Here is a 22,851-nt window from a genome sequence, read left to right as displayed (position 1 = left end):
ATTTTCATTTTTGGGAAAAGAACGTTCCTGTTTTAAATGGGATATTTTGTCAGGAAAATATGCTAGAATATGCATATGATTGACAGCTTTGGAAAGAAAACACCATGACGTTTCCAAAACTGCAAAGATATTGTCTGTGAGTGCCACAGATCTGATGTTACAGGCGAAACCCAGATAAAGATCCAATAAGGAAGTGCCGCATTTTTCTCAACAGCCTCATGCCAATGACTCCTTATATGGCTGTGAAGCAGCTAGGAGTCAGCTTACGTTTTCCCCAAGGTGTCTGCAGCATTTTTACATATTTTTTAGTAATTTCCATTGGAGAATGGCTGTAAGAGACCATATAGGGCGAGTGGACGCATGGTGTCTCCCGGAGAAAACGTTGCGTAAAATACTGAGGTAGCCATTTTTCCAATAGTTTCTTATGAGAACTGCCTCCAAGGATATATTATTGAATACATATGTTAAAAACACTGAGGATGGATCCTAAACAACGTTTGCCGTGTTTCTGTCGATATTATGGAGCAAATTTTGAAAAAAGTTCGGCGTTATAGTTGAAGTATTTTCGGTCGACTTCTCAGCCAAGCAGGATGAACAAACGTGACATTTTTTGCCTCCAAAAATAATATTTTTGGAAAAAAGGAACATTTGCTATCTAACTGGGAGTCTCCTGAGTGAAAGCATCTGAAGTTCTTCAAAGGTAAATTATTTAATTTGGTTGCTTTTCTTATTTTTGTGAAAATGTTGCCTGCTGCCAGCACAGCCTAGCATAGCATTATGCCATGCTAAACTTACACAAATGCTTGTCTAGCGTTGGCTGTAACGCATATTTTGAAAATCTGAGATGACAGTGTTGTTAACAAAAGGCTAAGCTTGTGTTTCAATCTATTTAATTCATTTAATTTGCGATTTTCATGAATAGGAAACGTTGCGTTATGGTAATGCACTTGAGGCTATGATTACGCTCCCGGATACGGGATTGCTCGTTGCTAGAGGTTAATAACCTCTTGGTGTTAGGGAGCAGTATTTTCATTTTTGGGGAAAAAACGTTCCTGTTTTAAATGGGATATTTTGTCAGGAAATATGTGATTATGATATGTGATTTATGATTGACAGCTTTGGAAAGAAAACACTGACGTTTCCAAAACTGCAAAGATATTGTCTGTGAGTGCCACAGAACTGATGTTGCAGGCGAAAGCCTGAGAAAAATCCAATCCGGAAGTGCCCCAGGTTTTGAAAGCGCTGCATTCCAATGACTCCCTATTCAGCAGTGAATGTACCATCAACAAGCATATGCTTTCTACGTATTCCCCAAGGTGTCTACAGCATTGTGACGTAGTTTTACTCATTTCTGTTGAAGAATAGCCGTAGGCGGTCACATGGTGGCTCCGAGAGAGATTCTCGCATAAAATACAGAGGTAGGCATTACTCCAATCGGTCCTAGTGAAAAACGAATTGTCCCGATGGATATATTATCAAATAGATATTAGAAAAACACCTTGAGGATGGATTCTAAACAACATTTGCCATGTTTCTGTCGATATTATGGAGCTAATTTGGAGTATTTTTCGGTGTTCAGGTGACCGCAATATCCGGATGATTTCTCAGCCAAACGTGAAGAACAAACGGAGCTATTTTGGGGAAAAATGAACTTTGGCTGTCTACCTGGGAATCTCGTGAGTGAAAACATCCGAAGTTCATCAAAGGTAAACGATTTAATTTGATTGCTTTTCTGATTTCCGTGACAAGGTTGCCTGCTGCTAGCAAGGCATAATGCTATGATAAACTTACACAAATGCTTGTCTAGCGTTGGCTGTAAAGCATATTTTGAAAATCTGAGATGACCAGGTGATTAACAAAAGGCTAAGCTGTGTTCCAATATATTTCACTTGTGATTTTCATGAATAGGAAGATTTTCTAGGAAGATTTATGTCCGTTGCTTATGCTAATTAGTGTCAGATGATGACAACGTTCGCGGGATGGGGTGTCACTACAGGTTAATGCAACCGCTGTGTCAGATTTCAAAAAAACTTTACGGAAAAAGCACACCATGCAATAATCTGAGTACAGCGCTCAGAGCCCAAACAAGCCATACAGATATCCGCCATGAGTCAACAGAAGTCAGAAGTAGCATTATAAATATTCACTTACCTTTGATCTTCATCAGAATGCACTCCCAGGAATCCCAGTTCCACAAATGTTTGTTTTGTTTGATAAAGCCCCTCATTTATGTCCAAATACCTCCTTTTTGTTCGCATTTAGTACAAACTCACGAGGCGTGGGCAAATCCAGGTGAAAATTCAGACGGAAAGTCATTTTACAGTTCGTAGAAACATGTCAAACGAAGTATAGAATCAATCTTTAGGATGTCTTTATCATAATTCTTCAATAATGTTCCAACTGGAGAATTCCTTTGTCTTCAGAAATGCAATGGAACGCTGGTCTCTCTCAGGTGAGCGTGCGTGATCAGCTCATGGCACTCTGCCAGAGCCCTGACTCAATCAGCCCCCCCCCCTTCACAGTAGAAGCCTGAAACAAGGTTCTAAAGACTGTTGACTTCTAATGGAGGCCTTAGGAAGTGCAATATGACCCCATAGACACTTTATATTCGATAGGCAATAAGTTGAAAAACTACAAACTTCAGATTTCCCACTTCCTGGTTGGATTTCCTTCTCAGGTTTTTGCCTGCCATATGAGTTCTGTTGTACTCACACATCATTCAAACAGTTTTAGAAACTTCAGAGTGTTTTCTATCCACATCTACTAATAATATGCATTTCTTATATTCCTGGCATCAGTAGCAGGAAGTTGAAATTGGGCATGCTATTTATCCAATAGTGAAAATGCTGCCCTCTATACCTTTTTAAAAGGTTTAAGAACAAATTCTTATTTTGAATGACAACCCACTGTCCCTAGGCTAACTGCCTGCTCAGGGGCAGAACAACAGATTTGTACCTTGTCAGCTCGGGGATTTGAACTTGCAACCTTTCGGTTACTAGTCCAACGCTCTAACCACTAGGCAACCCCACCGCCCCAATTCTGACACTGAGAATCTGTCTTAATCATCAATTTCTCTTACATCCTAACAAGCTCTCATCCTAACACACCTGGAATCTCTTCTCATCACCCTGCTACTGAGCAAGCATGGTCTGGATCTTCTCCAGCATACGTCCTGCCCTTGGCCTAAGCTTTAGTGCTTCCAGTCTGGTCACTGTCTTGCTCAACTCTGACATGGCTTGGGGGAGGATCAGGTCATTCCTTTGCAGGGTGAGGCTAAGTGAGGATAGTTCACTCAAACATGTCTGTGAGAAAATGGCAGAATACACAAGTGCATTCTCCATTTCCCGCTTTATCTGTTAAGTAGTGAGTAAATAAACTGTCACCTGTCAATTACTTGATTCTGAAAGTGAATTTGTGTCTTGAACTTATTTTCGTTTTTAAAACAACGTGTGCTATTACATTTCCTGTGTAAAACTGACCTGCTTTGTCCGCCCATGCCGCAGGAACACTTTGAGGGTTCTGTAGACATGGGGGATCCAGCGAGTTCCAATTGACGCTAGACAAATATCCACACCGAGCTCTTGCCCGAGACATAGAGCTCCCGTTTGGATTTTCCCCTGAAGTGATAAGTCTTCCATATCAGATTCAGAAGATCGTACACAAGACACCTTTGGCTCTTTCTTCTGAATGGTCAGTATTGCCAGTTCTAGCCTGTGAAGTATTGTTTAACATTCTCTGCTAACAAATAAAACTAAATCATAGAGAGGTTTGTAAAAAATAAATGTTGGATACAGTGGATTGGGATTATATGCCCCCCTGCCTCTTTCTGATGTATCAAATACTTATGTCATGCAATAAAATGCAAATTAATTACTTAAAAATCATACAATGTGATTTTCTGGATTTTTGTTTTAGATTCCGTCTCTCACAGTTGAAGTGTACCTATGATAAAAATTACAGACCGCTACATGCTTTGTAAGTAGGAAACATTGCCGATTTTGCAGGTTATCAAATATTTGTTCTCCCCACTGTATCTATTTTTAGGGGCAAATGCGAGTAAAATACTCGCACTCTAGAGCCCTATTAACTGTGGGACCTTTGTCTTTCCAAATCATACCTTTTTGTTATTTCGGGTTTTGCTTTGTCATTATGGGGTATTGTGTGTAGATTGACAATGTTTTAAAATATTTTTTTAAATAAGGCTGTAACGTAACAATGTGAAGGTCTGAGTACTTTCTGAATGGATTGTATATAGTTGATTTTATTAAAACATTGTCTATGAAAAAATTATGAAAGAATAGACAACTTTTGGTCAACCAATATTATTTTGTTGTCGGACAGCCCTAGTATACATATTCCGGTCTCTGACATTGCTCGTTCTGATATTTCTTAATTTCCTTACTTGTTTAATTTTCTGGATTGTGTTTTTTATTGCTAGGTATTATTGCACTGTTGGAGCTAGAAACACAAACATGTTAACGCAGGTGCAGCGACATCTGCAAATGTCTGTACTCGACCAATAAACTTTGATTTGACATGAAATCAGTCAAAACACCTCAAAGCAAGACCTGGTGTCAAGATAAAACGATTCCCCACTAGGCCGATTCTTGTCATTGTTGCTATCTGACTGTTCAGTATCATAACAAAGCATGGCGTCTGGCCCCATGGATGTGCGTGTCATTTTCACAATGTCAGTAGTGGTGCAACGGATCACAAAACTCACGGATCGGATCACGGTTTTAAGTCATTGATCAGATACATTTTCGGATCTGCAAAAAAAGAAAAAGGGAGACAAATATAGCTTTGCTTTCCATGTATTACTTAAAGAACACTTACAGCAAGGAATATTTAAATAGAATTTTAAAATATTCAATACTCAATTGTTAAAGTGCAATATGAGGCATGATACCATCTTCCTTTGAACGATAGTGAATAAAAAAAATACCCTGTGTCCACATTAGAGGTCGAACGATTATGATTTTCCAACGCCGATACCGATTTATTGGAGGACAAAAAAAGCGCATATATATATATATATATACACACACACACACACAGCAACAATACTCAATGAATACTTATTTTTACTTAATATAATACATATGGGTGTTAAGGTGATTCCAAAAGGTTGGTGGTATTTTTTTTTTTTTTGCCTGTTGCTGACCCCATGCTTACATCTTTATCACAAATAAGACACCTTGCTTTCCCTGGTGCCAATTCCATGTGAAAGTCCCACACTGGTGCTCTGCTTTTCTCTGCCATCTGTAAAACACACACACACACAGCTCTGAAGTGACAATGATACTGAAGAGTCTGCTAAGGAGACAAACTCTATTTTTATTCAAACAGTTGAGAGTAAGTTACCTGTGATGAATGTTGAAAACAAAATCTGTAATTTCTATATGCAGGAAATCCTATTTTAATAATGGACATGGTAAGAAGTGACTACCAAAGTGCGAGTCATAATGCCCATGACACCTTCTAGCAAAATCTGAAAAGCGGTTCCTTCATTCATTTATTCCATAGGATATTTTTAGATTCACTTAAAATAAGGTCTGTGTTTCGTGTAGGCCTACACCACCGTGCCAATTTGATAACTGTGTAGATATCCATAGGACAAGGTAACTGATCAATATTGGCTAAATATAAGCAAAGATCTTTTTTTTTGTAGAGTGGATTTATGAAAATATTTTGACAAACGTTACCTTATCCTAGTGAGATTTACACGGGTATCAAAACGCCGAGGCAGTTTAAGCCTGCACGAAACAGACCTTATTTGAAGTAGATCAAGACATTAATGGTAAAATAACGAAGGAACCCCTTTCAAGTTCAGCCACAAGTTATTACAGGAATTATAACGCGTCAACTATTTCTCTCTAAACCATATACCTTTGACTATTACGAGCCTGCTGCTGCCTACCACCCCTCAGTCAGACTGCTCTATTAAATATCAAATCATAGACTTAACTATAATAAACATGCAGAAATACGAGCCTTAGGTCAAATCCGGAAACTATCACCTCGAAAACAAAACGTTTATTCCGTTCCGTATTTTATCTAACGGGTGGCATCCATGAGTCTAAATATTCCTGTTACATTTCACAACCTTCAATGCTATGTCATAATTACGTAAAATTCTGGCAAATTAGTTCGCAAAGAGCCAGGCGGCCCAAACTGTTGCATATACCCTGACTCTGCGTGCAGTGAACGCAAGAGAAGTGACACAATTTCACCTTGTTAATATTGCCTGCTAACCTGGATAGGCATTGATGTTTGGTTAGGTACACATTGGAGCAATGACAGTCCTTGATTGATTCTTTTTTTATAAGAAGTTTAATCCTAGCTAGCAATTTACCTTGGCTTAATGCATTCGCGTAACAGGCAGGCTCCTATTGAGGCAGGTGGTTAGAGTGTTGGACTAGTTAACTGTAAGGTTGCAAGATTGGATCCCCCGAGCTGACAAGGTAAGAATCTGTCGTTCTGCCTCGTTCCTAGGCCTTCATTGAAAATAAGAATGCGTTCTTAACTGACTTGCCTAGTTAAATAAAGATTAAATAAAGGTGTAGAAAAATATAAATAAATTGGCAAAATCGGCATCCAATAATACCGATTTTCGATTGTTATGAAAACTTGAAATTGGCCTTAATTAATTGGCCATTCCGATTAATCGGTCGACCTCTGGTCCACATCAATAAAAAGAAAGAAAGAAAAGCAGACCTGAGCTTATAACTTCAAATAATTTTTCAAAAAGATGAGGATGTCTACATTCTCTGGTGAGAGGGTAGACCTCTTTACAGTCACTATGTACCCTGTCGTGGAAAACACCCTCTCGCCAGGAACTGAAGTGCCAGGCACAGCCAGGTAGTGTCTTGCCATCATGGCAATGTGATGGTATTTGCACTCATTGCTTTTCCACTATGCCAGTGGATCGCCATCCACTGGAATGCCACCACCTCTTTGATGGTGTTGGCAAACGTCTTGCCTGTGTCCTTGCTCGCAAAGGTCTCCCTGAAAGCTCCTTCATGGCCAAATTATTTTGTGGAGGAGATGCCTCTTGAGTCTGCTCCTGTCGGCTCTGTGGCTTGACCCTGCAGAAAAAAATGATCTATTAAACAAACTATTTTCATATTTCATAGAACTATAACTGTGGCAATAATATTTAATAAGAGCCATTATTCCAAATAAAATATGGATGATTCTAATAGCAATAGCATAGACTAAGATTAGACTTCATTATTTAAGTAATTCACTCTTATTTGTAAAAAAAAATGTTTTTACCTCTTCAATGACCAATCTCAGTGGTGAGATCACTACATGTCCTCCGGTGTAGGGCAGGGTCTAGGTGAGACAGGGACTTGGATCCAGTGCAGTAGATCATTGAAGGTAGTCCTGTACATTAGGGGGTTATCTGGGGTTCAGGTCCTCTCTAATGGCAGCCTTGACATCTCTAGTGATGGTGCTGTCTTCCTCACTTGGGACCATGGATTGTAGAATCCTTGTTTTCAGAGGTAGGATCATGGACACACGTTTCAGTGCTCAATAGGGTTGTAACTGTTTTGAGGGGTTTGAGCACCTGGAGGACCTCCTCTGCCACTTTCACGTCATCATCAGACAAGGTGACGATGTCTTTAAAAAGTATCTTTAATAATTTTTCCAGGGTCTAGTCTGTCAGTGCAGAGTATACAGCTGGCTGCTGCTTAAGATTGCGCTCCAACATGTCATAAGTGGAGTTCCATCTTGGTGTGACATCGTTTATGAGCTTGTGCGCCGGTAGCTGTTGTGCCTCGGTGGAAAAAGGAAACCACCTTCCTGATCCTCCCAAGGAGGCGTTCCATCTGGTTCACTCAGATTCCCCTTTGGGATGCTGAATTTATCAATTGCAAAGCAAGCTATCTGTGGCCCCAGTCCAGCCACTATCACTGCATTTACTTGGTTCTTGGCATTATCTGTAGTGGTTGGGATATTGCTATTGGGCCTCTCTAGTAGAGGTCGACCAATTAATCGGAATGGCCGATTTAATTAGGGCCGATTTCAAGTTTTCATAACAATCGGTAATTTTGGATGCCGATTTAAAAAAATAAAAAAGAATTAAATATATATTTTTTTTACACCTTTTATTTAACGATGCAAGTATGTAAAGAACACATTCTTATTTTCAATGACGGCCTAGGAATGGTGGGTTAACTGCCTTGTTCAGGAGCAGAACGACAGATTTTTTCCTTGTCAGCTCAGTTATTCAATCTTGCAACCTTACGGTTAACTAGTCCAACGCTCTAACCACCTGCCTCACAAGGAGCCCGCCTGTTATGCGAATGCAGTAAGAAGCCAAGGTAAGTTGCTAGCTAGCATTAAACTTAATCAATCATAATCACTAGTTATAACTACACATGGTTGATATTACTAGCCGCCTGGCTCATAGCGAACTAATTTGTTATGACCTAACATTGAAGGTTGTGCAATGTAACAGGAATATTTAGACTGATGGATGCCACCCGTTAGATAAAATATGGAAAGGTTCCGTATTTCACTGAAAGAATAAATGTTTTGTTTTCGAGATGATAGTGTCCGGATTCGACCATATTAATGACCAAAGGCTCTTATTTCTGTGTGTTATGTTATAATTAAGTCTATGATTTGATAGAGCAGTCTGACTGAGCGATGGTAGGCACCAGCAGGCTCGTAAGCATTCATTCAAACAGCTCTTTCGTGCGTTTTGCCAGCAGCTCTGCTGTTTATCAATTCAAGCCTATCAACTCCCGAGATTAGGCTGGTGTAACGATGTGAAATGGCTAGCTAGTTAGCGGGGTGCGCGCTAATAGCGTTTCAAACATCACTCGCTCTGAGACTTGGAGTAGTTGTTCCCCTTGCTCTGCATGGGTAACGCTGCTTCGAGGGTGGCTGTTGTCGACGTGTTCCTGGTTCGAGCCCAGGTAGGAGCGAGGAGAGGGACGGAAGCTATACTGTTACACTGGCAATACTAAAGTGCCTATAAAAGCATCCAATAGTCAAAGGTATATGAAATACAAATGGTATAGATGGAAATAGTCCTATAATAACTACAACCTAAAACTTCTTACCTGGGAATATTGAAGACTCATGTTAAAAGGAACTACCAGCTTGTTGCTTTCTTACATGGCACATATTGCACTTTTACTTTCTTCTCCAACACTTTGTTTTTGCATTATTTAAACCAAATTGAACATGTTTCATTATTTATTTAAGGCTACATTTATTTTTTTGATGTATTATATTAAGTTAAAATAAGTGTTAAATCAGTATTGTTGTAATTGTCATTATTACAAATACATTGTAAAAATCAGCCGATTCATCGGTATCGGCTTTTTATGTCCTCCAATAATCGGTATCGGCGTTGAAAAATCATAATCGGCCGACCTCTACTCTCTAGCTTCCACTCTGCTACTGCTAGCAGTACCTGTGCCTGTGTGACTCTCATAGAGGGGGTGTGTCTGTAGCACCAGACTTCGCATCTCCCACTCCTATGTGGTGTCGTGATCAGTCACAGTCACATAGCTTTCCGTTGCCCTGGAGGTCCAGCCGTCTGTGGTGAGGGAAACAGAGGATGCCTTAGATAAGTTGTTGTAAATTTTGATATTTTCCTGTTCATACCGATCTGGCACGATCTTTATACTGAAGTGGGTGCGGGTGCGCCAGGGGATTTCGAAGCATGGCTCAATCACTTTAACCATATTTTTAAACCCTTTGTTTTCCACAACAGAGTATGGCCTCATGTCTGCAGAGATAAACATCCCAATAGATTTGGTGATGGCCTAGGCCCAGTCTGATTCTGCAGCAAAGGGCTGCTTAAATGCCGCGGTGAGAAGTTGTTGTTTCTTGGCTGAGTTGGCTCCCGTCACTGACACACCAGGGTGATGACGCTTTAATTGTGTGGCCATGCTTAATGTATTTTCATGATCCACACAGCTTTCTTGTGGCACAAAGCCTACACACCGTAATGGTGTTGTCCACCACCCTCATTTCATATCTGACAGGAAAGCCAAAATGCTCCCATACATGAGACTTAAATGAAGCGGGAGGCTTTTCCAGTTCTTCAGCTCCTCCGCTAGACATGGCTGTCACTGCTCTTTTTTGTCTTTGCTTTTTGCAACGCGAGCATCAAGGATTGATTGAACATGCCCCGCTCAAGTGAACAGTACACACAACTGCTTTAAAAGTAAAACACAGCACGCATCTATCTTGTCTTTATCTTTTCACTGCAACTCTGCATCGAGATTTTGGGAATTATTACTTTAAAAGTAACAGCGGCAGTAAAACTATTTCACATTATGATGGTTAAACTTTGCAATTGATCTGCGGTTCACATGCGTGCTGAACTGCGGGGGGGGAGGGGGTGATACGTACAGATCAACCACTCCGTTACACCACTAGTTGTCAGCCAACCCCTCTAAGAGCAGCACATCAGTGTTTCCCCTAGGATGTTGGCAAGAATTTTATGTAGAACGACTGCGAGGTCATTTCTGGTGACTTTTTAAATGGACATTCTACTTCAAAGTGCATGACAATTTATGTTGCCACCATCTGAAATATAACTAATGGGCAACTTTGTTAAAGAAAGGCCCCTGAACTCTGTATTTTCTGAACCATGCAATGATATGGGCAGCAACCATGTAACGCTTTTACAACATACAGAAGTGTGCTGGTTATCAAGGGGCGAAGTATTGACATGTTTTTTTCTAAATTGAGAGACGAGCTTAAAGTTGTCTTTACTGACCATCATTTTCACTTGTCTGACCGCTTGCATGATGATTAGTTTCTCACACGCTTGGCCTATCTGGGTGATGTTTTTTCTCGCCTGAATGATCTGAATCTAGGATTACAGGGACTCTCCGCAACTATATTCAATGTGCGGGACAAAATTGAGGCTATGATTTAAGAAGTTGCTCTTCTCTGTCTGCATTAACAACACACAGGTCTTTCCATCAGTGTATGATTTTTTGTGTGTGCAAATGAACTCAAGCTTAAGGACAATGTCAAATGTGATATAGAAAAGCACCTTAGTGAGTTCGGTGCACAATTACTCAGGTACTTTCCTGAAAGAGATGACACAAATAACTGGATTCATTATCCCCTTCATGCCCTGCCTCCAGTCCACTTACCAATATCTGAACAAGAGAGCCTCATCGGAATTGCAAGAAGCGGTTCTGTGGAAATGGAATTTAAATCAGAAGCTACTGCCAGATTTCTGGTTTGGGCTGCGCTCAGAGTATCCTGCCTTGGCAACCACGCACCTATGTGAGAGTGGATTCTCGGCCCTCACTAGCATGAACTAAATACAGGCACAGACTGTGTGTGGAAAATGATTTAAGACTGAGACTCTCTAATACAACCCAACATTGCAGAGTTATTTGCATCCTTTCAAGCACACCCTTCTCATTAACCTGTGGTGAGTTATTCTCAATTTTCGATGAACAAATAAGGTTTTATATGTAAGCTGGTTTACTAAATAGCAAAATGATTGATCATTGTTATTTGTGCCCTGGTCCTATAAGAGCTCTTTGTCACTTCCCACGAGCCGGGTCGCTCATTCTTATGTTTAATAAATGTATCGTATAGTGTTTGTGTGTGTGGCAGGCTTACAATGATGGCAAAAACATTTTTTGAGAGTGCGCTGACCTTGGTGCTAGAGGGGGTACGCAGCTGGAGTTTGAATGTTTGAAGGGGTACGGGACTGTAAAAGTTTGGGAACCACTGCCCTAGGGCAGTGTATTGCTTTGACTTGACTGTTTGTCTTTGAGAAACAACACAAAAGCGTGTGTGTCAGTCGCGTTACACAGATTTATTGAATGTAATCTTTCTATGATTAGTCCTGTCACAGGTGTAGATTCTTCAAGTCCTATAGTATGCCTTTGCTTTTAACCCCTCGTCATCTGTTACTTTTTCAGCTGCTCCATTGCTTTTCTAGTGGTCTCTGTAAAGAGAAGTAATGTAATCATATTTCAACGCTAATTCAGCTCAGTGCAGTTGCTTCGCTCCGCAGTGATTTTGAAGACTATTGTTTGCGCAAGCCCTTAGCTGTTCTGTGAGAGAGAGAAAAGAAAAGCTAAATGGAATATGAATTGTGGCTCAGTTTTACATATCACTCCCACAATCCAAGCTGTGTAATGTTTCTCGACAGGTTCTGTGAGTGATAAAGAAGATTATTGGAATTTGCAGGTGAGACAACATTTGCAAAGTTGGATTATATTTTCTTAACATTCGGGGCCAGGGTAATTTGGACATGGCACAGTATATTGTAGAATATATTAAAGGAATGGTTTCATTATCCAGATCCAGTCACTATTTCTTTGTTTTTCGGTGCTACGCTCAGATCTCAGGGCATAGTGGCTTTTCCTTTGTCTCAGTGGAAACAAAGGAACCGATGTTAGAGGAAGCCAGTTGGATAATATTACCTCAGTTATGGAGAGAATGAGACCTGTTTTATGTTTTGGGAAATTAAAAAACGTCTCTCTCACAAGACTATACTGTATGATTAGCCTAGTTTTGGGTGTTTGCTCAGCATAAAATCTTTAACTACAAAAGTGTTGACCACTTTCAACCATTGCAGTTTCTTAAGTAGCTGACAAGCAGGGTGTGCTTTACCTGTTAAAACAGACTTCTTTATCTTCCCCCTCCCCATGAGCACTGATCTTAGCATAATGGAAAAGTGAAACTAATAGCACTTATTGGTGATCCACCTTATTGCATAAACGCTGCATTGGGTAGTCTTAGATTGGTTGTCTCTAAAGAGCGTAAAGGGTTCTCCCGAGGATTTTTTTTAACAAGGTTGTGGCGCCACTAAGTACGGACGAGGGGAGGTCCCTAGGGGGGGCAGAGATTTTTGCGTGTTTGAACACCTGTAACTGAAATTTTCTGAAATCTAGAGAAAAAATGGCCTTATAACAAATATTTAAAAAAGCATTGCTCTAGATTACAATGCCTCTTTTACATTCTTTGGGCAGAGCCCAAGAGTAGATTGGGTGAGGTTTGACATTTAGCCTAAGCCAGGGATCATCATTTATTTTTCATGAGTGGATTGTGGGGAGCAGGAACAATTTGTACTGCAAATTGACTGCAAGAAGCCTGGACAGATATAATGTTTTACTCAAATGAAATCATTTCAAACCTTGCTTACCTTTTTGTATATGATCACATGTCTCTTTATTATGTATGGGAATACTTGTACAGATTTCCAAAATGTAAAATTAATTGGAGCTGATATCCTGGTGTCTTTTATGTCCAACAATGAAAATGCAAAATATATATAAAACATTTTTTGCTCAGAACTTGGGGGGTGGGGGGGGCAAATAAAACACACCAGTTGGGGAACCCTGGCCTAAGTGATCTCTCACAGCCAGTCATCCTATTTGCACTGACTCCTTCATCCTCAACCTTTTCCTCCTCTGCATCTGTCCTGTAGGTGATGTGCCATGTGAATGACTGAGAACCACCATGAAGCACTCACACAAGCTGCTGTTCGTCCTGTGCCCCATGCTGGTCCTGGGCTTCATCTACTACTCCTCTGGGAAGCTACACCTGCACGTATGGGGCCAGAAGCCACGTGAGTTACTCTTGACAGCCTACTACGCCTCTCTCCAATCATCCATCCATTCGCCTGTCTATTTACTAGACTGCTGGTCTGCCTCTTTTTGAATTGACTTGCTGATTTATCTGTCTTTGTGTCTCTGTCTCCTTGTCGGTCAAGCTACTGTCTCTCTGTCTGTCAACCTGTGTGCTTGTCAGTCAGTCCATTGTTCACGGATGGTCTCGGCTGGCTGGTCTGTCAGTTTGTGTGTCAAGTCTTCCTCACTTCCTGTTGCCGTTTCGGACCACAAGCGTATATCTCGATTTGCCCGTTAGTCCGATCAGTCAATGCCTCCCCCGGTCGCCTTGGGAGAGCTTAATTAGAGTTGATATACAGCCGTTCAGACTCCCTGTCTGACTTCCTGCTACTAGAGAGGATTGCAACAGACCATGCAAGACAGGTCTAGCTGTTTACTGAACATGGATTACTATATGTATTACTATTCTCTAGGTAGCCCATTTCTCTCATTCATTTCCTGTAGTTGACGAGGACTACATTTCCACCTGGACGGTACTTCTACAGCAGGGTTTTCTAACTGGCGGCCTGCAGGTTTTTAATTTGTTTATTTCTGAGCAAAAAAACCATTTAGATTTTTACAATTTTATTGTTAGACATAAGACTGTGAGAACACCAGGAAATCATCTCCAAGTGATTTTATTTTTGTAAATCTGTTTAAGCAAGGTTTGATATGATTGTTTTATGCAAATATTATATCTGTTTCGGTTTCTTGCGGTCAATTTGCCATTGACAAATTATTTGTAATCATGTTCCGGTCCCCCGACCATGCGCTGTGGTCAGCGCCCGAACCCACCTGGCATTTCTGGATATTGGTTGGTTATGAATCAGGGTGATGGAGAGGGTTACGTGAAGGTGGAAAATCTAAACCTGACAGGGTGTGGATGGTGGGGTGATGTTTCACTAGTGCGGGTCCCTGAAACTGTTCTTTGTAACCAGTAGAGGGGGCTAAAAGATATCCAATAAACATGCCCTGGAAATATTTGAACTGGCAGGCGGAGGTGTGTTTCATATCAGCAGGGAACACTGTATTTGTGCTTCTCGGTGGAAAGTAAAACAAATATAGATATATATTTTGGGCTTTAGACTATGGTTGCCTCTGAGAAAGATGTAGCCGGAGACTTTGTGTTGAAGGAAGCTTGAGGGACTACAAGAATATCAGTTTGACACTTCAAGTTTTGGGGTCTTGTCCAAAACAGCACAGTGAGACAGGCGTCCGAAAGGGGACGCCTAGCTTTTGGATGCCATCCTAAGTATCGGACTTCCTCAAGTTATCGCCGCGGCTCCAATAATTTGTCTTACTCTTTGTATACTCCTCCCATTTAAATGAGTAATAAACATTGGAATTTTAGATAGGTGTGCTCCTTCAAAGAATCTTATTTGAGTCTTTCATTTCACTCCTCTGAAGTTGTATTGTTTTGTCATTCGAGTTATTCCAAAAAGAGTAATTAGTTATTTGAAATATATATTCAGAAAGGATTTGAGGGTTCCGAAGTCACTGTTTCCAATTATATTTCTCACAACACCAAGATGGCAAATATTTATTCCAGAAAAATACTATTTGGGAGTTGGAGCTTTTTGCATGCTGCTGCCAGATGTTGAGGTCCCAATGTTTTATTTGTCCAAGAGGACAGGTAGCATGTTGACATGTCAATTTTGTGTGCTCTCCGAAACTCTGACCTTGTGATCTGTTATTTCACCAGAGAGAATCAAACAGGATAATCCCTGTTTTACACTTTTGAAGTATTCTACTCTGGGAGTCTTTGAGTCACCGTTCAAGGTGCATACCCTTTTTAACTACTGTTATGTGAATATGTATCCTACAGTGAATAGGCTACATTTTATTTTGGTGTTTTACAATGTAGGCCTAACACTAAACTGGGGTGTCACAAACCCTGAAATGGTCAACCGAGCAGGTAGGCTATAGGGCTGAGTCCTCATGTTTGAACCTATTTTTGAAGGCTATTTTGGCTTTTATGACCTACCTGACCCCTTGAACTTCAAACAAGTTCATATGAATGTTTTCATTCCCACTATGGCTACTCGAGAGGACACTTCTGAAGTTGTCGTGACAAGACCCCTGTGTGCATCGCTTTACACGTCAATATTTAGGGTCCCCGGTTTCTCTCTCTGATTTAATTACTTTCAACGATTAGAGCAATGATGCCCACATTGCCCATATACTACACTTGTTTATAGTGTCAGGAGACTGAGCCCCCTCTCCCAAGTCCAATTGCACATCACTGACTAAGGGGTCTTTATTCATCTCTCATAAAGATGCCTTGGCTGGATTTGAGTGAGTGTTTCAGTTTGTCAGTCTGTATCCGTTTAATATCAGAGCCTTTCGAGGCCTGTAAGTGGTCCTCCACTACAGACAAATTTAATGAACCATGACAACCGGAAACGGCTTGACGGTGTGCAGTAGGAAGTGAGAGCATTAGCCCCCGTTGACTTATGTATGATTAAGGCTTAGTTAGCATTGGAGAAGAGGACATCTTGACATGTTATCGTTTCTCCCAGCCCTCATCACTTCTGTCTGCCACCCTCGGCACTGTCACGCAGGTGTGACTGAAAGTGGACACCGAGTATTTGTCTGTTGGTACATCACCCAAGGGTGTTGACTGTGAAAGATCACATCTGTGTTTGGTGTATAACCAATTTGTGGTTTGCGTTGGTGACAATCTATGCAGCACATTAGCCACCTGTGGCATCATACACAGCTTTTGTTCTTTCTACACAGCTAGGTTTTTATCTAGGCAAGGCCGCAAGCACGCTTGGCTATATGGTTACAATTAGTTCAGTTCCTAATTGGGAATTGTATTTGTTAACACGGACTTGTTGTACCATTTGAGAGAGAGTTTGGTTAAAATGCCAGTTTATGGCATAGGTATGTGCATCTTTCCCTTCTATATACATGCTTTCCAATACCGGAACGATATGTTTTAGTTTGAAACAAATCGATGCGATATGAGGATTTGTTGAATAAACACATTAATTTCCCATTCTAAATTCAAACCTGCTGCTGATGGAGCTCATGAGCTGGGTCTCTGAGCTGGATCTGTCTGAGCTGACTTCTCTCTCTGTGTGTGAGAGAGAATTATGTTTGTCTATGGTATGTACTATGTAGATGCCTGATTTGAGCCGTAAGGGAGACTAGGCATCTACCACGACCAGATTAGGAAACGCATTGATGTTCCCCTGACCCAAGGTTCTGAAATCCCATCACCCACTAATTAACTTGTAATTTTTGCCGATTTTAATTGTTAGCGGTTTGCAGTAACAAATTGAGTTGGAAACAATCAACTATCATTCTGAAGACTAAGATGCCTAGTTTGTGTCTTATTTTAAATACGTTTGATATTTTTTCCTGAATTGTGTACATTTTCACCTCAGATTCTTATTACCCAAATGTGTCCAGATTAAATTCTCTGGTAATTTTTTGCAAATTTTGCTTTTAGATTATTATTTTTTGAATTAAACATTGTTGCTATAGTTTGTCCATAAACCATAATGTTTATGCTACTTGAAGTTTACATAAAACTATAATATTTATTACATAAAAACATTGTCTGTGGACATGTTTCTCATTAGCGTCCTTGCTGTAAAAACACATTTTTTTAAAGAAAGTTGTAAAGGTTTTCTGGTGAAAGAGAGGCGGACCAAAATGCAGCGTGGTTAGTTTTGTACATCTTTAATAAAGATTAAAATACAACAATCTACAAATTGAAACGTGAAAAAAACAAAACAGTCAGCCATCCTGGCTGAATGGCGGATCCTGGCTGACTGGCGGATCTAACGGATCCTGGCAGACTGGCGGCTCTGGCGGATCCTGGCTGACTGGTGGCACTGGCGGATCCTGGCGGCACTGGCGGCTCCTTGCAGACTGGCGGCACTGGCGGCTCCTTGCAGACTGGCGGCACTGGCGGCTCCTTGCAGACGGGAAGCTCCGGCAACGCTGGAGAGAAACTCGGGCAGCGCTGGACTGAGGAGCTCTGGCGCCTCTGGACTGAGGGGCGGGAGCTCTGGCAGCGCCGGACAGGCGGGAGACTCCGGCTGCGCTGGAGAGAAGGAAGGCTCTGGCAGCGCTGGACTGGTGCGTGGTGCTGGCACTGGTGGTACTGGGCCGAGGACATGCACAGGAAGCCTGATGCGGGGAGCTGCCACCGGAGGGCTGGTGCGTGGAGGTGGTACTTGATAGACCGGACCGTGCAGGCGCACTGGAGCACTTGAGCACCGAGCCTGCCCAACCTTACCCGGTTGAATGCTCCCGGTCGCCCTGCCAGTGCGGCGAGGTGGAATAGCCCGCACTGGGCTATGCAGGTGAACCGGGGACACCGTGCGCAAGGCTGGTGCCATGTAAGCCGGCCCAAGGAGACGCACTGGAGACCAGATGCGTAAAGCCGGCTTCATGACACTTGGCTCGATGCTTACTCTAGCCCGGCCGATACGAGGAGCTGGTATGTACCGCAGCATAACACGGTGCCTGCCCGGTCTCTCTAGCCCCCCAGTAAGCACAGGAAGTTTGCGCAGGGCTCCTACCTGGCGTCGCCATACTCCCTGTGAGCCCCCCCCAATACATTTTTTGGGGCTGACTCTCGGGCTTCCTTGCCAACCGTGTTCCCTCGTATCGCCGGCTCCTCTCTCCGGCTGCTCTCCTAAGTGCCTCTACCTGTTCCCATGGGAGGCGATCTCTTCCAGCCAGTATTTCCTCCCAAGTGTAACAACCCTTGCTGTCCAAAACGTCTTCCCATGTCCATTCCTCCTTTCGCTGCTCCTGCTGCTGCTGCCTGTCACCACGCCGTTTGGTCCTGTTGTGGTGGGTGATTCTGTAATGGTTTTCTTCTGGTGAAAGAGAGGCGGACCAAAATGCAGCGTGGTTAGGTTTGTACATCTTTAATAAAGATGAAAATACAACAATCTACAAAACAAGAAACGTGAAAAAACCGAAACAGTCCTATCTGGTGCCACAAAGACAGGAACAATCACCCACAAAACCCAACACAAAACAGGCTACCTAAATATGGTTCCCAATCAGAGACAATGACTAACACCTGCCTCTGATTGAGAACCATATCAGGCCAAACATAGAAATAGACAAACCAGACACACAACATAGAATGCCCACCCAGCTCACGTCCTGACCAACACTAAAACAAGGAAAACACACAAGAACGATGGTCAGAACGTGACAGTTGTAGTCACCCCATGATGCATCTTCTAGAGCAGGTATTCCCAAACATTTTCAAACAGTCCATTTATATTTTTGGGTGAGGTTTTTTCTCTCTCGCCCGAGTAGCCCCGTTTTACTGCCAAAAATAAAATGAAACGATCTAGTGTTTAGCGAAATAACAACACAATGTCAAATACAGGTAGCCTAGTCAAATAATATACATCCAATCACATTAACCGTTACTCTCGTGGGAATTCCACTAACGGTCTGTATGTAGCTAAACATGCTGTTAGTATCTGTACTGATGTCTCAAAAGCCATGACAGGTAGACATATTGGAGTGGTAACACAGGTGCAGTCGCTCCCGACGCCACTTGGGTATACTGCAGCATCCACAGAGAGGATCTTGCTGCCAAGGGAATGTCTGACAGCTTGTAAGACATTTGACACTACAGTGAAAATGGTTAACTTTGTTAGAGCAAGGCCCCTGAACTCTCGTGTATTTTCTGCACTATGCAATGGTATGGTCAGCGACCGTGTAACACTTTTTCAACATGCAGAAGTGCGCTGGTTATCAAAGGGACAAAGTATTGACACTTTTTTGAAATGAGACGAGCTTAATGTTGTCTTTACTGACCATCATTTTAATTTGTCTGACTGCTTGCATGATGACGTGTTTCTCACACCACTGGCCTATCTGGGTGATGTTTTTTCTCAGCTGAATGATCTGAATCTAGGATTACAGGGACTCTTCGCAACTATATTCAATGTGCGGGACAAAATTTGAGGCTATGATTAAGAAGTTGGAGCTCTTCTCTGTCTGTATTAACAAGGACAACACACAGGTCTTTCCATCATTGTATGATTTTTTTTTGTGTGTGCAAATGAACTCAATCTTAAGGACAATGTCAAATGTGATCTAGCGACGCACCTGAGTTGGGTGCGCAATTATGCAGGTATTTTCCATAAACAGATGACACAAACAACTGGATTCGTTCTCTCTCATGCCCTGGCTCCAGTCCACTTGCCGATATCTGAACAAGAGAGCCTCATCGAAATTGCAACAAGCAGTTCTGTGAAAATTTTATCGGAAGCCACTACCAGATTTCTGGATTGGGCTGCGTGCGCTCAGAGTATCCTGCCTTGGCAAATCGAGCTGTTAACTTGTTATGGCTGCAATCCCGATATCGGATAAGTGTCAACAACCGCTGAATAGCATAGCGCTACATTCAATAAATATTACTACAAATATTTATATTCATGAAATCACAAGTACAATATAGGAAAACACAGCTTAGCCTTTTGTTAATCCACCTGTCGTGTCAGATTTTGAAATGATGCTTTTCAGTGAAAGCAATCCAAGCGTTTGTAAGTTTGTCAATCGCACTACAAAACATTAAGTACACCTAGCATCAGGATGCTTGGTCACGAAAATCAGAAAAGCAATTGTTTGATCTTCGGATGTTTTCACTCATGAGACTCCCAGTTACACAACAAATGTTCCGTTTGTTCCATAAAGATGATTTTTATATCCAAAATAACACGACAAACAAACGGAGGTATGTTCAGAAATGCACAGGAAAGAGCGGCCACGACAACGCAGACAAATTCCAAATAGTTTCCATAATGCCCACAGAAACATGTCAAATGTTTTTTATAATCAATCCTCAGGTTGTTTTTAAAATATATAATCGATAATATATCAACTGCAAATGTCTTTCACAGTAGGAGAGGGGAAGACAATGGCTGTCCAAATTCTGTTGTGCGAGCAAAACTCATGTGACCACTTGACGCGATGTTATCGTTCTGGTTCATTTTTCTAAATAAAATCCTGAAACTATGTCTGAAGACTGACACCTTGAGGAAGCGATTGGAAAAGGAATCTGGTTCATATCCCTTTAAATCCAGCAAAAGGAGGCTATGGAACATGGAGTTTTCAAAATAGAAGCCACTTCCTGTTTTGTTTTTCCTCAGGGTTTCACCTGCAATATCAGTTCTGTTATACTCACAGACAATATTTTGACAGTTTTGGAAACTTTAGTGTTTTCTATCCAATACTAATAATAATATGCATATATTAGCAACTGAGACTGAGGAGCTGGCCATTTACAATGGGCACCTTTTCATCCAAGCTACTCAATACTGCCCCTGCAGCTATAAAAAGTTAACCTCTCTGGGATATGTGGGACGACAGCCAGTGAAATTGCATGGCGCCAAATTCAAAACAACAGAAATCCCATAATGAAATTCCTCAAACATACAAGTATTTTACACCATTTTAAAGAAACTTCTTGTAAATCCAGCCACAGCGTCCGATTTTAAATGGGCTATACGGCGAAAGCACACCAAACGATTGTTAGGTCAGTACCTAGTCACAGAAAACCATCCAGACATTTTCCAGCCAAGGAGAGGGCTCACAAAAATCTGAAATGGCGATTAAATTAATCACTAACCTTTGATCTTCATCAGATGGCACTCACAGGACTTCATGTTACACAATAAATTGTTTTGTTCGATAAAGTTAATCTTTATGTCCAAAAACCTCATTTGAAATTGGTGTGTTATGATCAGAAATGCATTGTCTCAAACAAACATCCAGTGAAAGTGCAGAGAGCCACATCAAATTGCAGAAATACTCATAATAAACATTGATAAAAGATACAAGTGTTATGCATGGAAATATAGAAACTTCTCCTTAATGCAACCGCTGTGTCAGATTTCAAAAAGACTTCACTGCGAAAGCACACCTTGCGATTATGTTAGGTCAGCGCTAGTCACAGAAAAACATCTAGACATTTTCCAAAGAAGGAGAGGTGTCAGAAAAGTCAGAAATAGCGTTATAAATATTAACTTACCTTTGATGATCTTGATCGGAATGCACTACCAGGAATCCCAGTTCCACAATAAATGTTTGTTTTGTTCGATAAAGTCCATCATTTATGTCAAAATACCTCCTTTTTGCTTGCACGTTTAGCCCAGTAATCTAAATGCATAATGCGCGATCACTTGTTCAGACAAAATGTCAAAGTTCTATTACAGTTCGTAGAAACATGTCAAACAATGTATAGAATTAATCTTTAGGATGTTTTTATCATAAATATTCAATAATGCTCCAACCGGAGAATTCCTTTGTCTTTAGAAATGCAATGGAACGCAGCTACCTCTCACGGCCACGCGTGTGATCAGCTCATGGCACTCTGCCTGACCTCTGGCTCAAATAGCTCTCATTCTCTCCTCCTTCACAGTAGAAGCCTGAAACAAGGTTCTAAAGACTGTTGACATCTAGTGGAAGTCTTAGGAAGTGCAATATGACCCCATAGACACTGTATATTCGATAGGCAATGACTTGGAAAAACTACAAACCTCAGATTTCCAACTTCCTGGTTGGATTATTTATCAGGTTTTTGCCTGTCATAAGAGTTCTGTTATACTCACAGACATCATTCAAACAGTTTTAGAAACTTCAGAGTGTTTTCTATCCAAATATACTAATAATATGCATATTCTAGCTTTTGGCCCTGAGTAGCAGGTAGTTTACTCTGAGCACCTTTTTATCCAAGCTACTCAATACTGCCCCCCAGTCCCAAAGAAGTTAAGACACTGATGCCCTTTGCAACCACGTACCTATGTGACAGTGGATTCTTGACCCTCACTAGCATGAACTAAATACAGGCACAGACTGTGCATGGAAAATTATTTAGACTGACTCTCTCCAATACAACCCGACATTGCAGAGTTGTATGCATCCTTTCAAGCACACCCTTTCTCATTAACCTGTGGTGAGTTATTCACAATTTTCAATGAACAAATAAGGTTTTATATGTTTGATGGTTAACTAAAGAGCAACATTTATTGATTATTATGATTATTATTTATGCCCTGGTCCAATAAGAGCTCTTTGTCACTTCCCACGAGCCGGGTTGTAGAGTGTGTGTGTGTGGCAGGCTTACAATGATGACAAAAAAACATTTGAGAGTGCGCTGACCCTGGTGCTAGAAGGGGTACGCAGCTGGAGGTTGAATGTTTTGAAGGGGTACGGGACTATAAAAAGTTTGGGAACCACTGCT

The 22,851-nt window shown here is 41.3% G+C and overlaps 1 protein-coding gene across 10 annotated transcripts in view; it reads left to right on the top strand.

The window, feature by feature from the left end:
• The window catches only part of LOC109874542 (CMP-N-acetylneuraminate-beta-1,4-galactoside alpha-2,3-sialyltransferase-like), an 89,076-nt gene that overhangs the window by 6,573 nt on the left and 59,652 nt on the right, over positions 1-22,851 (top strand). For 3 of the 10 annotated variants that reach the window (XM_031810740.1, XM_031810734.1, XM_031810742.1), the window contains exons 2-5: positions 1,580-1,706; positions 3,091-3,267; positions 3,504-3,690; positions 13,436-13,576. In XM_031810740.1, coding sequence (XP_031666600.1) covers positions 13,468-13,576 — 109 coding nt within the window. In that variant the 5' untranslated portion in view covers positions 1,580-1,706; positions 3,091-3,267; positions 3,504-3,690; positions 13,436-13,467. Of the gene's footprint in view, positions 1-456; positions 701-1,579; positions 1,707-3,090; positions 3,268-3,503; positions 3,691-12,154; positions 12,193-13,435; positions 13,577-22,851 lie in introns of those variants that run through there. The other 7 variants (XM_031810741.1, XM_031810738.1, XM_031810743.1 and 4 more) reach the window with 5 other exon arrangements.

This window comes from Oncorhynchus kisutch, linkage group LG30 (assembly GCF_002021735.2).
Source record: "Oncorhynchus kisutch isolate 150728-3 linkage group LG30, Okis_V2, whole genome shotgun sequence".
In the NCBI taxonomy this organism is placed as follows: domain Eukaryota; kingdom Metazoa; phylum Chordata; class Actinopteri; order Salmoniformes; family Salmonidae; genus Oncorhynchus; species Oncorhynchus kisutch.
The sequence above is the reverse complement of the archived record's forward strand: the minus strand, read 5'-3'. Positions and strand labels throughout refer to the sequence as shown.